Genomic DNA, 14,218 nt, shown 5'->3' with positions numbered 1-14,218 from the left:
CTGATGGTTGTGTGTGTGTAAAATCTACATATAAAAGTGTTGGGGGGGGGCCTCCCTGGTGGCGCAGTGGTTGGGAGTCCGCCTGCCGATGCAGGGGACATGGGTTCGTGCCCCGGTCCGGGAAGATCCCACATGCCGCGGAGCGGCTGGGCCCGTGAGCCATGGCCGCTGAGCCTGCGCGTCCGGAGCCTGTGCTCCACAACAGGAGAGGCCACAGCAGTGAGAGGCCCGCGTACCGCAACAACAATAAAAAAAAGTGTTAGGCTGCTTTACCAGCTCCCACGGACCCCAGAGTCTGGCTGAGACAGAACATACTTTTCTCCAGTGTTATCAGCTGGTGTAAACAGTTCAGGAAAGATAAATGACCAGCCCAGTTGGGCGTAAGAACCTCTGAGATACGAAATTCCAGGGCTGTGTCTCCAGCCCTCAGGGAGGTCCTGGAAGGGCCTCATCGTGGTACCTGCTTCTCGACCATCACCCTCTGGATCAGGTTTCTAAATGAAATCTCATTCTCTCTTGTGTGATCTGTACCTGGCCGATTGATACAGCAGCCGCTCACTGTATGACTAGATGAAAATACAAATTTAAAATTAAAAACTCAGCTCCTTTCAGTTGCACTCTCCACTTTTCAAGTGCTCAGCAGCCCGTGTCCAGTGGCCACTCTGCTGGGCCGCCCAGTTCCGGAACATTTCTGCCTGATCCATAATCTCTCCGGGTTTGTTTACCGACGCACAGATGATTGGATCCTGTGTCTGCTGCCTTTGCAAGAGGCCACGACGACTAGGTGGCCTATTAAAAACAGGCCTTTTCACCTGCTCCCCAGGGGCTCTCTTTGGGGCAGAGCTGGTCCTTCTGTCCGCTCTGCTGTGCTCTTGGACTCCCACTCTGACTTGGTAGCGATGAAACGCGGTAGCTTGTCTAACGGACAGGTTGTAGGCAGCGGAGGCATCTGAGGGTGTACACCGCTGACAGTTGCAGCTTTTTCTTTGGCACTTTGCAGAGGATACTGAAATATTACTTCAAAAGATGAAGCGATAGAAATGGAATACGAATCAGTCATTATACCTCATGATGCGTCTGTGAACGCCCTGTACTTACTTTTGGGTTATTACCGTCTTCAGCCCAAGGTTAGATGCACGTTTACAGACATGGAAAACTGAACATCCAGAAGAGTCAGGGTGACTGGTTGAGAGGCTCTGAAATGACGGATGGCAGCGCCTCGTTCAGGAAGTGCACGAACCTTGTGGCCTTTGATGATTTTTAAAAGCCAATTAATATTTTCTTGTGGCCTTTATTAATTAGCATTTTCCATTATTCTCCAGATCAGAACATAGTAACCTATTGGTACGTCTTAAACAGCACACAGGTGACGGTGGTACTTGTCTCATCAACGGAGTTCTGATGGAGGGACACCTACATGCTGCTGATCCGTGAGGATGAGAGGGGCACAGAGGTGCTATTCATGGGCTCACAGGGTTCCTGCCACAGGCCTGCAGCTCATCACAGCCCAGGCAGCAGTGCTGGGGCTCGTTAGAAGCATAAATGCTTCTAAGGTGATATGAGAAAATGCTATGATCCCACCATGTGGTTGGGTGCTGGGGAGGGAGGGGAAAATATCTATATATCTAAATATATCAATATTTATCTGTATCTCAAAGGAAATGTAATGAAATGTTAACAGGAGTTATCCTAGAAGTGAGATTATAAATAGAATTTTCTTTTTAATACTGTTGTATGTTTTCCAAATTTTCTACCCAAACAAAAATTCTCTGGATTATTTTTATGAAGTGTTATTTTTAGAAGTAGTATTTAAAATGAGATGTAATGATTAGATGTTTTAATTTTTACAAGGAGACCCTGACCAAACTTGGACTTTGCTGTTTAGCCAAAACCTGTAGCTTCGACTGCCCGCCGGATTTAAAAGGAAAACTAATTTCAGCATATGTTTAATGTACCCAGCAAATGGCAACATTTGAGGTGAAAAAATATTAAAACATACTTTTGTTTACTTAAAGCATGGGATGGATAAATATTAATTTAAGAGTTCATCCTTATTTCTGTCTCAAGAGTGGGATAATTTATCAGTTTGATTATTTGCAAAGTAGAATTTTAGATAAAAATTTTACCATAAAGCCATTCCTTAATAGTCAAATCATAAAATATATAAATACCTCCATGAAAGGCAACTTTTATCTGTTTTTTAATCAAAAGTGGGAAGGGGGTGGTTTCTCAAATTGTAGGTACTTTAACAAACCATAAGTAACTTTGTCTTTAATTAATACAATCATACTTATGGGACGCTGATTATTTTTAATTATTCAGAACCTCCAAAATAAATATTTATATTTTTCTAGTAGTTAAATGTGTAAGAATGTTTTTTCTTTCTAACGCTGGCATGTTAAAGATCTAATGTTATGTGCTCGTTATATAAATTATCCAAAAAAAAAAGGCTCCAAAATATGTAAACATGAGTAAACCAGACCTGCTCCCAGAGCTGAGACAGAACAGCACTCTCTCCCGTGTAGGTACCAGCAGTTAGTCACTAGCTCTATCAGTTCTTCCCCTTAAGTACTGACAGATCCTGTCGCCCCATCCCCAGCAGTGGACGGGACTCCTACCGTCCCCTCCCTGGATGAACGAATGCCACCCGGAAGGATGGGAAAGGACGCAGTACAGCCCAGGCGGCCCGGCTCGGGGAGCGTCACCCCTGGCCTGCCCATCCTGCCGCTTCTCCGCCGTTGCCCCAACCGCGCCCAGCCACGCAGACCCCACGACACCGTCTGAAGGCTTTGGGTTTCATCAGAGCTCTTCCTTCAGGACTCGGCTCAAATGCTTGCCTCCAAGAAGCCACTTCTGATGCTTCCCAGGAGCCTGAGCCAGGGCCTTCCCCGCCTCCTGTCACCCTGCACCTTTTCCACAGCCCCAATAAACAGCGCTCACTGGACTCAGTTCCGGGGTTGATTCCTATTTGTTACCCTAGAGCCTAGCCCAGGGCCTGGACCGTAATAAGCTCGTCAATAAATGTTCCATGGACGAGTTCCAGTGCGACCTGCAGATCCCCTCTACAAAGTGTACCTTCACGTGCCATGTGATTGGGTTTAAAAAAGTTTCGTTGGTCACAGTAGTCTGATACCATAGAAATGTTTGTTGCCAACGTTATAAATGTGACCTCACTGTAACTATCGACTCTATACCTCTTCCCTTTTACTGCAAGGTTTCACTTATTATTAAGAAAAGTGTTCGTCAACATTCATTATTCTGACATTTGCAAAATCAACGCCAACTAATCGCCATTGGAATCACAGAAGGAGGGCGTTTTCATTACATATTTAGAGCTTTTTTTTTTGTGGTACGCGGGCCTCTCACTGTTGTGGCCTCTCCCGTTGCGGAGCACAGGCTCCGGACGCGCAGGCTCAGCGGCCATGGCTCACGGGCCCAGCCGCTCCGCGGCACGTGGGATCCTCCCGGACCGGGGCATGAACCCGTGTCCCCTGCATCGGCAGGCGGACTCTCAACCACTGTGCCACCAGGGAAGCCCTGTTTGTAGATTTTTTGACGATAGGCCCCCTATTTCTGTCTTGCAGGCTGGAAGGCCTTTTTCAGTCTTTCATTTTAGTGGCCTTTATTTTTTTATTTCATATAAGAATATTTAAAAGCTCTAGGGCTCCCCTGGTGGTGCAGTGGTTGAGAGTCCGCCTGCTGATGCAGGGGACACGGGTTCGTGCCCCGGTCCGGGAAGATTCCACATGCCACAGAGCGGCTGGGCCCATGGGCCATGGCCGCTGAGCCTGCGTGTACGCTGTGCTCCGCAACGGGAGAGGCCACAACAGTGACAGGCCTGCGTACCAAAAAAAAAAAAAAAAAATCTACAAACAATAAATGCTGGAGAGGGTGTGGAGAAAAGGGAACCCTCTTGCACTGTTGGTGGGAATGTAAATTGATACAGCCACTATGGAGAACAGTATGGAGGTTCCTTAAAAAACTACAAATAGAACTACCACACAACCCAGCAATCCCACTACTGGGCCTATACCCTGAGAAAACCATAATTCAAAAAGAGTCATGTACCACAATGTTCACTGCAGCACTGTTTACAATAGCCAGGACATGGAAGCAACCTAACTGTCCATCAACAGATGAATGCTTAAAGAAGGTGTGGCAGATATATACAATGGAATATTACTCAGCCATAAAAAGAAACGAAATTGAGTTATTTGTAGTGAGGTGGATGGACCTAGAGTCTGTCATACAGAGTGAAGTAAGTCAGAAAGAGAAAGACAAATACCGTATGCTAACACATATATATGGAATCTAAAAAAAAAAAAAGGTTCTGAAGAACCTAGTGGCAGGACAGGAATAAAGACTCAGACACAGAGAATGCACTTGAGGACACGGGGAGGGGGAAGGGTAAGCTGGGATGAAGTGAGAGAGTGGCATGGACATATATACACTACCAAATGTAAAACAGATAGCTAGTGGGAAGCAGCCGCATAGCACAGGGAGATCAGCTCGGTGCTTTGTGACCACCTAGAAGGGTGGGATAGGGAGGGCGGGAGGGAGATGCAAGAGGGAGGGGATATGGGGATATATGTGTACGTATAGCTGATTCATTTTGTATACAGCAGCAACTAACACAACATTGTAAAGCAATTATACTCCAATAAAGATGTTAAAAAAAAAAGAAATAGGGGGCCTGACCGGAGTGTCAGGGCAATGCTGGCCTCACAGAATGAGTTAGGAATTCTCTCCTCTCCACTTTTAAGGAAAGTCTGAGTAGGATTGGTATTAGTTCTTTAGACGTTTGATAGAATTCACCAGTGAAGCCATTGGGTTTTGGGCTTTGTCGGGAGACCTTAAGTTACCGGTTCGGTGGGGAGGGGCTTCAGGTGTGGAGCTCTGCCTGGAGGCAGCCCTGGGACCTCGCAGACCAGGATCCCCAGGGTGTGAGCTGAGGACCCCTGCACCTGATCCGGGGGGCAGGGCAGCAGCTTCCACGAGGGCCTGCCACAGAGGAGGCGGCCCCAGGGCAGCCAGGCCACCCTGGGCCTGGGGATAAAGCAGTGTGCTTGAAGCTCTGCTGCCCAGCAAGTGGGAAGGGATAAAAAGGTGGGCACTGCGTGCGGTGCTGCTGCCTAGCTGGTCTCCATGCTTTTCAAGACAGCCTCCCGATACTGACAGTCTATTATGATCCAGCCAACAGAGAGGTTTAAAAATAAAGTTAGAGCTCATTTAAACTGCCAAATGCTTAATAATGAATATCATTACTGACTATATTGATATCTAAAACCAGGATTTTTCAATCTATCCATCCAGTGTGGTAAGAAGTACACCAATGCTTTCTTCATTGAGCTTTATCCACGTGGTAAAAATACTGAAAATTAAAACATGTTATTTTCTAAAATCGGTGCTGTTAGCTAGAATGTGTTTTCATTTGTAATTCCAGTGCTAGCTATGATTTGGGGGCAAGATTCTTCTATCCTAAAAGGCACTGTACAGGCAGACCTCATTTTATTGCATTTCACTTGACTGTGCTTCACAGATGCTGCTCTTTTTTTTCCTTACAAATTGAAGGTCGTGGCAAGGCTATAGGCATCATTTTTCCAACGGCATTTGCTCACTTCATGTCTGCATCACATTTTGGTAATTCTTGCAATATTTCAAGCTTTTCATTATTATTATAGTCACAGTTATCTGTGATCAGTGGTCTTTGGTGTCACTACTACGACTCACTGAAGGCTTTGATGATGGTTAGCATTTTTTATCAATAAAGTATTTTTAAATTGAGGCTTTTTGAGACATAATGCTATTACACACTCAACAGACTACAGTATAGTGTAAACATAACTTTTATGTGCACCGGGAGACGGAAAAGTTCCTGTGACTTGCGTTATCGAGATGGTCTGGAACCAAACCTGCAACATCTCTGAGGCCTGCCTGTACAACCTACATCCATGGAGCCGGGCGGTCATTATCAATGGCTGCTGACATCACGGAAGGAAACAAGCAGACGCCTATACCCACCACCACCACTGATGAAATGCTCTACGAAACAAAACAGGCAAACTAACAAAACAACAACAGACTCTGATCGAGGCGGGAAATACAGAACAAAGGGGAACTCAGTAAAGGACACCATGTGCATGCAACCAGCAAAAATCCAGACTGGGGACACCCTCCAGGACCAGTAACCTGGGTTTTCTACAGAGAGATTACAAGGAAAAAGAGACAGGGGAGACCTCTAGATATGGGAAGACTCATCACGAGACTGAACCACCAATTACAATGTAGGGAGCTAGTCTGGGTCCAGATTCGAACAACTGTACTGTCAAGAAATTTTTAATGAGACAATCAGAAATTTGAAGTGACCAGGTGATGATATTCAGGAATTATTGTCAATTTTAAAAGATATGGTAATTGGCATTGTGGTCATGTGAGAGAAAAAAAGAGGATCTTTAATATATTTACAGATGAAATAATATGTTGTCGGTTGTTAGCTTCAAATTGATCTCGGAGTGGGTGGGGGAGAGATGAAACAAGATTTATAAATGAACTGTTGAAGCTAACCTGGGGGACCAGGTCATTAGATTATTCTGTCCATTTTTATGTTCGAATTTTTCCATAAGAAAAAGTTGCAAATCAAAGCCAGGAGAAGGCACTAGAGGGACAGGTCCCACCTGAACAACGGCCCTCACGTGCCTGGATTCTGAGCTTTGTGACGTGCAAATTGCAAAGTTTCTTTTTCCCCAGCAAAAGGAATTGTTAATGCTTTCAGAAATGCCTTAAGATCATTTCCAAAGAGTTTGAATACTGTTTTAAAATATACTGGGGCCTTTAATAAAATAGCATTTCACATGTGCCCTTCCCAAGCAGTTTGTCCAGTTTTGACATCTACTGCTAACAAAATGGAAAAGCTCCATTTTCTTCTGAAAATAATTTTTGGAGTTAGTTGGGGTGATTTGCAAACAATCACACAGTATGCTTATTTAAGAGGAGAAGCCAAAGGCATTTTTGAATGAGATTTCAGAACAGTGCATTTCCTGGACCAAAACACGTGCTTCGGCCTATGAGGGGGCCGGCACGGTCCCCGACACCTGCGCTCGCACTGTAGCAACGATGGGCCCATCGTTGGAAGCACTCCCATCTCCTGTAAGCGACCCCGCCCCCGCCCCGCTCAGAGCTGAACAGAGGCCCCCACTAGGGGTGACAACACACCCCATGGGAGGCATGGCTTCTGCATGCACCACAGGAAGGAGCACACGATAACGAAGGGTAACGGAAAACGAGCAGAAACATTGGCCCAGGCTTACTGCACCGACAGCTCATATCCCACTTCTCTCCGGAGCACGCTCACTTTCTCACTCTGCAAAACACCTCTGGCACCAGTTCTCTTCTTTTGAACTTGTTCAGCACCTCCCTGCCCGCCCCGTCCGCTGGTGATCCGTCCTTCGGCACTGACAGACATCCCCCAACACAGCCCTCGAGTCTGTCCTCCCAGCTGCACCCTGGCCCCGGCCCTCGGCCTTCCCGTCGGCACAGTGGACCCGCATCCCTGCCCCGGCCAGCCGGCTCCTCCCCGTGTGCTCTTCTTCCTTCTCAGTCAGCCCCTTTCCTCCATCCTTTCCCCCTTTCTCTACTGTATAATCTACACTGAAAATAAAATTTAAAAAAAGATGAGAACCCCTCTGGAGGCTCCGCCACCCTGGAATCCTCACCTCCCTCCTCTGCTCCGAGGGTGCCGAGTCCACCACCCTCAGGACTTTTAAACTTTCTGCTCCTTCTATCTGGGAAGCTCCTCCCCTTGACCCCTGGGTCTCAGATGTCACCCCCCAGAGAAGTGCTCCGTTGCAGGCTCTGTCATGTGCTGCCCAGATCCCCTTCAGGACTGGGACTGATTCTGGCTGTGGGGAGATGGCCCTCGGCTGGCAGCGCTCCTCAGGAATCGCTCTGGCTAAGACCCCGGCCCCCAGATGCTGCCCCCAATCCAGGCAGCTCCAAGGGCCGTCCCAGCCCAGAGGTCTCGGCGGGGGCAGTGGAGGCTCCGGGCCAGCCTCTCCCTTCCATACGGGGCCCGGGCGGCTCTCATCAGCACCCGCACTCGCTCTCAGAGTCAGCTTCCCAGAACACCCAAACCCTGACCTCCATCCAAGAGGTCACCCGATCCCTCATCACCTCACCTTGCTACATTCCTCCATGTAGCTTCTAGCATTGATATTTGTGTTAACTTCTCATCGTCTGCTTCTTATCACTAGAACCTAAGTTCCAGCAGAGCCAGGGGCTGGTCTTGTTTATCTTTGCGTCTCCAGAGCCCACACCGGGGCCTGGCCCAGAAGACAGAGTTGTCAGAGGAACAGACGAAGTGACTCACAGCCTCTGTGCCTCTTACCCGCTTGTTTAGGATTACAGATAACGTACACACAGGGTTTACACAGCACCCTTTCTGAAGGTGTAATGATCAGATCACTATGTTCAACCTTAAGTCTTCCTTCAGAAAACAATATGAAAACTGAAGAAAATGCAGAAAAAGGTCACTACAGGTCTAAAGGACTGCAGCCATGAACAAAAGCAAGGAGAGCTTAAAACCTGATACAGTCTGGCAAATGATGGGCCTACTGTGTGTAAACTGTCATTTACAGATAAACTAAAAACAAAAGGGGGACTGAAGGTAAGGAAGCTGAAAGGCTGTGTGGCAGGGGAATCTGCAGGCCCTGGGAGGGAGTCTCCACCCCGCCTGGGGGTCAGCACCTTCCTGTGTGGAGGGAGAAGCACCCCGCGTCACCAGAGCCTGCTGTTCAGGATCGCGGTACACTGGGCCTTACTCACAGGAGACGTGGTTTCTGGTTTGGACACTGGTGCTTTAAAGGTAGAAGCGTTTTGGAAAACCGCTCCTTTCTTTTCTGCAGCCGCCCCCATGGACGAACATTCTAAGTAATCCGGTGGGGGGATGACGACGCTGCTTTTCTCAGATAAGTTCATCGTGCTCACGCTCCGTACTGATACTGAGCTAGCGAACAAGAACCAGAGGATACAAGTTAGATGAGACCTGGCCCCTGCACCCCAAACATCCCCAATCTCCTATGGCCAGAACTGCGGTGGATTAATAATCTAATACGGTGAGGGAGGAGGAGATTACCCCCCCAACACACACACACACACACACACTGTATATGACACTGCAGTGTTTCTGCTGACTTATAAATGTACACTCAAAAGAAATCCTTTAAAAGACATGACAAAAGAAAAGGAGAGGAAAACTGGCTCAATTAGGGGCTGGCTCTTAATTCAAGGAGTTCAGTAAGAAAATACAGCAAATGCCTTAAGCAAAAGCATCGAGCACTGCGGACTAAAGAGTCTCAGCATTTTAACATCCTAAAGATATTTAGGGCTTCCCTGGTGGCGCAGTGGTTGGGAGTCCGCCTGCCGATGCGGGGGACACGGGTTCATGCCCCGGTCCGGGAAGATCCCACATGCCACAGAGCGGCTGGGCCCGTGAGCCATGGCCGCTGAGCCTGCGCGTCCGGAGCCTGTGCTCCGCAACGGGAGAGGCCACAGCAGTGAGAGACCCGTGTACCGCCAAAAAAAAAAAAAACCAACATATATATATATATATATATATATTTAGTTTCAGTCCTTGGCCACTGGCAGCTGAGCTATTCTGCAAGGGACAGAAACACACAGATGGCTCGGAGCAAGTATAATGGAAGGACTTGGGGGGGGCATCAGGTGCGGCATCCGCGGTCCGCTGGGGACAGCGGGATGGGTCAGGACGGTTGCTCTGACATGGGAAACACTGTGGCCAAGACGATGCCACGTTCAGTTTGGACATGTTTCTGAGGACCCACACCACATACAAACATTCACGTCTTTCTTGGCTGGGAGAGACCTGCCTGGGTTAGTCTAGTCTTGGGTCCACCACTTCCAGCTGCCTGAGCAAGTTATTACACCTTTCCGTGCCCCCATCTTCTCAATTTTCAAGCAGGGACCTATCTCACAAGGTTGTATGATGATTCAATGACCTGGTCAGTGTAAGGCACTTTGGACAGTTCCTAAGTGATGGTGATAATGATCATTATCTGGATGGGATACAGACGTGAGGGGGCGGTGTTGGCACAGAGGTGCTGAGTGAAGCCCGTTGATGTAATTCAAGCTTAGGGGGCAGACACGGTGGCCCAGGAAGCACCGAAAAGGAAAAAGGGACTGAGGGCAGATCCCGAGGACACCTATGTCTAAGCACAAGGCAGAGGAGAGATCTGAAAGGGTACTGAAGATGGATGGGTGGTGAGGTGGAGGGAAAATAAAGAGTGCAAGGTCAAGAGAACATTCCAGATAAAGTGTTCATCAGTGTTAAAGGCTGCCGAGTAAGACCAAGACAGAGCACAAGGGCCTTGGATTCAGCTGCGGTAGGAGGTGGGGAGAGTGCTTCTGAGGCTAAAGGGGGGTTCTGGGGCGCGTCTCTTTCCAGCAGATGGTCAGTGAAGCGCGTGGGCAACAGAAGTCAGGAAGGAAGCAATCACGGAGCAGCAATCCCCCGCAACCCCCCCCACTCCACACCATCTGCGGCTTCCCCGTGGGCTCTGCTACACATCCAGATTAATTCCGACACGCCTGAGAACACGAGGTCGAGGTGCGTTTTCTGCCCCTGGGCCATCTGAGCCACAGGCAGGTCCTACCTTGGTCCGGGCACACTCACGGTCTCCTTCTCGTTTTCCTCCAGCAACTTTGTGTATGACGACGGGAACCAACCCCTCCTGCAGGTGAAGAGTGGGGAGAAAAAGACCTTGCTGGGATGCTCCCAGCAGACAAGCAAAGCATAAACACACCCAGGAACGCTCGGTCACAGCGCAGGGGCCGGAACAGCTCGGTCACGGCGCAGGGGCCGGAACGGCTCAGTCACGGCGCAGGGGCCGGAACGGCTCGGTCACGGCGCAGGGGCCGGCCGGGCCACTCTCATCGCAGTCTCTCATATACAGAATTACTCTTATTTGGATTCCCTTTTTGTCTTTGGTTTCCATATTGGTTTTACTTAATACCTGAATAATCTACACAGAAACTTGATTTAACCTACTTCCTGTAAAGCTTATGCACGTCCAGTTGAAATGATGACACTGGCATTTAAACCATTCACATGCTAAATCTTAACAAAGTATATCTTGAGAAATCTGAAGTCACGTGAAAAAAACATTTAAAACTACTTTCAGAAGCGACTCCTATATATTTACGCATCAAATTCATCTATATACGCACACACACACAGAGAACAGTTGGGGAATGACTGGGAATAGAACAACTGCAGTTAACTGTAACTGTCACTAAACTATGAACCTAACTGTGGTGAAAATGCTCATCTGCCCACAAGGAAGACCTGCTACGAGGAGAGACAGCAGCCCTCTCGGCGTGGGACCACTGGACCCCCTCCCGAGACCTACACTTTGGTGTCCTCATGCTCTCCATACAGCCAGCCGTCCTTCTCCTCGGAGATGAGCAGCGTGATGACATCTCCCTGCGCGAAGCTAAGTAAGGTCTGGTTTGCGCCGGCCGTGTGCGGAAAGATGGTTTTCACTTTCTGCTTTTTTACCCTGTTCAGTCCAGTGGCAACAGAAACCGATCGCTGTAAACTGGGGTCATCTGAAGAACCTGTCAAAAATGAACCGAGCAGTGATGGCTTTTCAAGGAAGGATGATCAGGCAAGTTCAAAGGAGCCAAGCCCAGGAAACCACCCGCCCCCATCTCTCCAGCACACTCATTCCACTGAGACACCAATCGGATTATATTTCCACACCTCCACCCATGTCTGGATGGACAGGGACAGCAAGGGACAGCAGCAGAGCCATGGCCCGAGGCCTCTCAGAGGAGGATCCCTGTGGCTAAAGGCTCTTTTCCAGACCGAGAGGATAAAGTAGTGTAGCCAAGCTTCATCTGCACTGATTCAATCAGGACGGCTCTTAAAGAGGCAAAGTTCTCCACCACCAAGTGGCCCACTGCTTTCCTTGCCGCACTCCCCCAGAACAAATCACAAGGCCTGTGCCACAAAAAAGAGAAACTGGAAATGTAGACGTTCTTGCTGCCACGGCTGCTCACCTGCGCGCGTGGCAGGGATGTAGTGAGGGTGAGTCACGTGTATTGACCCCTCCCCCTAGGTGCCCGTGGCAGAAGCTGGAACCAGATGGAACCAGATGCGGGCGGCCTGGCTCCACAGCCTAACGCTGCACTCCGTCATGTCTCAGCTCAACGCAGGCTGATATCTACCGGCACTACCCGCCGCCACCCCAAAATTGGAATGGAAAGTTTTTTTTCCATATTTTTTTTCCACTCAAATTTTGCTAGCCCACTATTTACTATAAAATAATGCAAAATCTCTTTCTGCATCATTCTCGCAAATTCTTAATAAGTACAATGTAAACTTTGCTATCTCTTCAACATGCCGCATAGTCTAATTACCTCGGCTGTATTGAATTCAATGATTTTCATTTAGCTTTTACCAATAAGAACCAAAGAATCATTTGAATGATTGGGCGGCACACAGCACTGTATATTTTAACTTTATATTATATATAACTTATAGTTCTTCAAAGGCAAATGGCTACAGAGTATCATCTTTCCAGCTGACATTCTGAAAATTCCATCTCTTCCCCAAGAGCTGCACGCGCTAGACAGCCCGTGGGCTCTCGCGAGCAACACACTGTGTGACTGCCACGACTTCACACCCAAGGGGCCCGTGAGTCCCCCCCAAAAGAGACGGGTCTGGCGCCACGACAGTCTCGAGGTCCTGGGTGCCAAAGACTCTGTGTAGGCAGAATGGAGCCTAACCAAAGCCACCTGAAATGCCTGCAAACAATAACTGGTCCCAGTCTACTGAAATAGAGTCAACCGGGTTAAGAAATGTAAGCAGTTAGAACCTAAGCCCCCAGAAACCATGAAGTGCTCTGTTAGAGACGATGAAAACACTGATTATAATTTAAACGAGGCTTACTGGTAAGACTGATAACCATTAATTTTGTCATGTGAACTTCTACAGTTTGTTTCATTGAAAAAAAGAGAAATTTTAGTCCAATTGCCACCAATACGTAACACAGCGTGAGGCTCTGTAAGTTATATCCCATTTCTTTTAAAATATAACACCTTTCAATAGGAATGTTCACTGTATGTAAACATCAATCTGTATATAGAATTGGCATGTGTCAAAGCAACGTGTCTTATGGTTTCAGAATAAACCTAGACCCCATCACAAGGTGTGAGTTCCTCCAAGCCAGTGTGGAGGGGGTGCTACCATACATGTGTATTTACCTCTATCTCAAGGCACACTTATCCTAAATATTTAAAAACTTTTAAAGGTGCTTTAAAAGAAATCCAACTAAGTATCTTACCTGTTGAATTATTTTTTCTTTCTGAATTCTGTGCGACTGTGGCTGGGTTATTAAACATATCAATCAAAGGGCTGGTTAACGCTCTGGCTGAAGGAGCCGAGGGGATCTTTGGTGAATATTTAGAAAGGGTGTCATAATCTCGCCCAGCCTGTGAAAAATTCGTTATTAGTTTAACATTAGTGTGACACAGCAATGGCATTAGACAGATCCCCGGACTGTTTTGCATCACATGCTTTAAATTCCATTTTTCCCCCAAATTTTTTGTAGGGCAATGCCCCTTTTTGAATTATTTCAAGAACACCATGTCCTTTTTTCCATTTTTGCCTTTTTTTTTTTTTAAAGCAGTTACTCCCCATTTTCCCCACCCCTTGAGAAGCACTCATCTCCTTCCTGTCTATATGGATTTTTAGGCTCCCTTTTAAGTGCTGCTTGGCTAAAGTCATCTACATTTAAAATTATTTTTCCACAGAATTTTGAGTGCATTACTCCATTACTTTCTAACATCTTGTTTTCCAGTATCAGTGGGATTCTCTTTTCTTTGTGAGTAATCTATTTTTGCCCTCCCTGAAAGTTTTCAGAATCCTCTCTTTATTGCTAGCATTCTGCCGTCTGTTGAGGTTCTGGTCTTTTCCATTCAGCCAGGATCACCCTGCCTGCTGTGTTAAAGGCCAGGCTACCGTGGTCATCTCTGCTGGACCTCGGTTAGAGCAGGGTGGGGGTAGAAGTGGTGGGAAACAACAGTGTGTACCCACGGGCTAGCCGTGGCCTAAGAGAGGGAGAGGGTCGATGTCCGGTGTCCGCGCTGCTGGAAGGATGGAGTCGCCATTTACTGGATGGGAAAGACTGAGGAGAAGCAG

At 47.7% G+C, this 14,218-nt stretch overlaps 1 protein-coding gene across 4 annotated transcripts in view; it reads right to left on the bottom strand.

Moving 5' to 3' along the window:
• BAIAP2L1 (BAR/IMD domain containing adaptor protein 2 like 1) overlaps positions 1-14,218 on the bottom strand; it is an 87,667-nt gene that overhangs the window by 8,117 nt on the left and 65,332 nt on the right. For 2 of the 4 annotated variants that reach the window (XM_060032433.1, XM_060032434.1), the window contains exons 9-12: positions 13,362-13,509; positions 11,424-11,631; positions 10,668-10,745; positions 8,821-9,001 (exon numbers count right to left, since the gene is read on the bottom strand). In XM_060032433.1, the coding sequence (XP_059888416.1) occupies positions 8,821-9,001; positions 10,668-10,745; positions 11,424-11,631; positions 13,362-13,509 (615 nt within the window). The remainder of the gene's footprint in view (positions 1-8,820; positions 9,002-10,667; positions 10,746-11,423; positions 11,632-13,361; positions 13,510-14,218) is intronic. The other 2 variants (XM_060032435.1, XM_060032436.1) reach the window with 1 other exon arrangement.

The sequence above is a fragment of the Delphinus delphis genome, chromosome 15 (genome assembly GCF_949987515.2).
Source record: "Delphinus delphis chromosome 15, mDelDel1.2, whole genome shotgun sequence".
In the NCBI taxonomy this organism is placed as follows: domain Eukaryota; kingdom Metazoa; phylum Chordata; class Mammalia; order Artiodactyla; family Delphinidae; genus Delphinus; species Delphinus delphis.
Note: the sequence above shows the minus strand (reverse complement) of the source record. Positions and strands in the feature narration are given on the sequence as shown.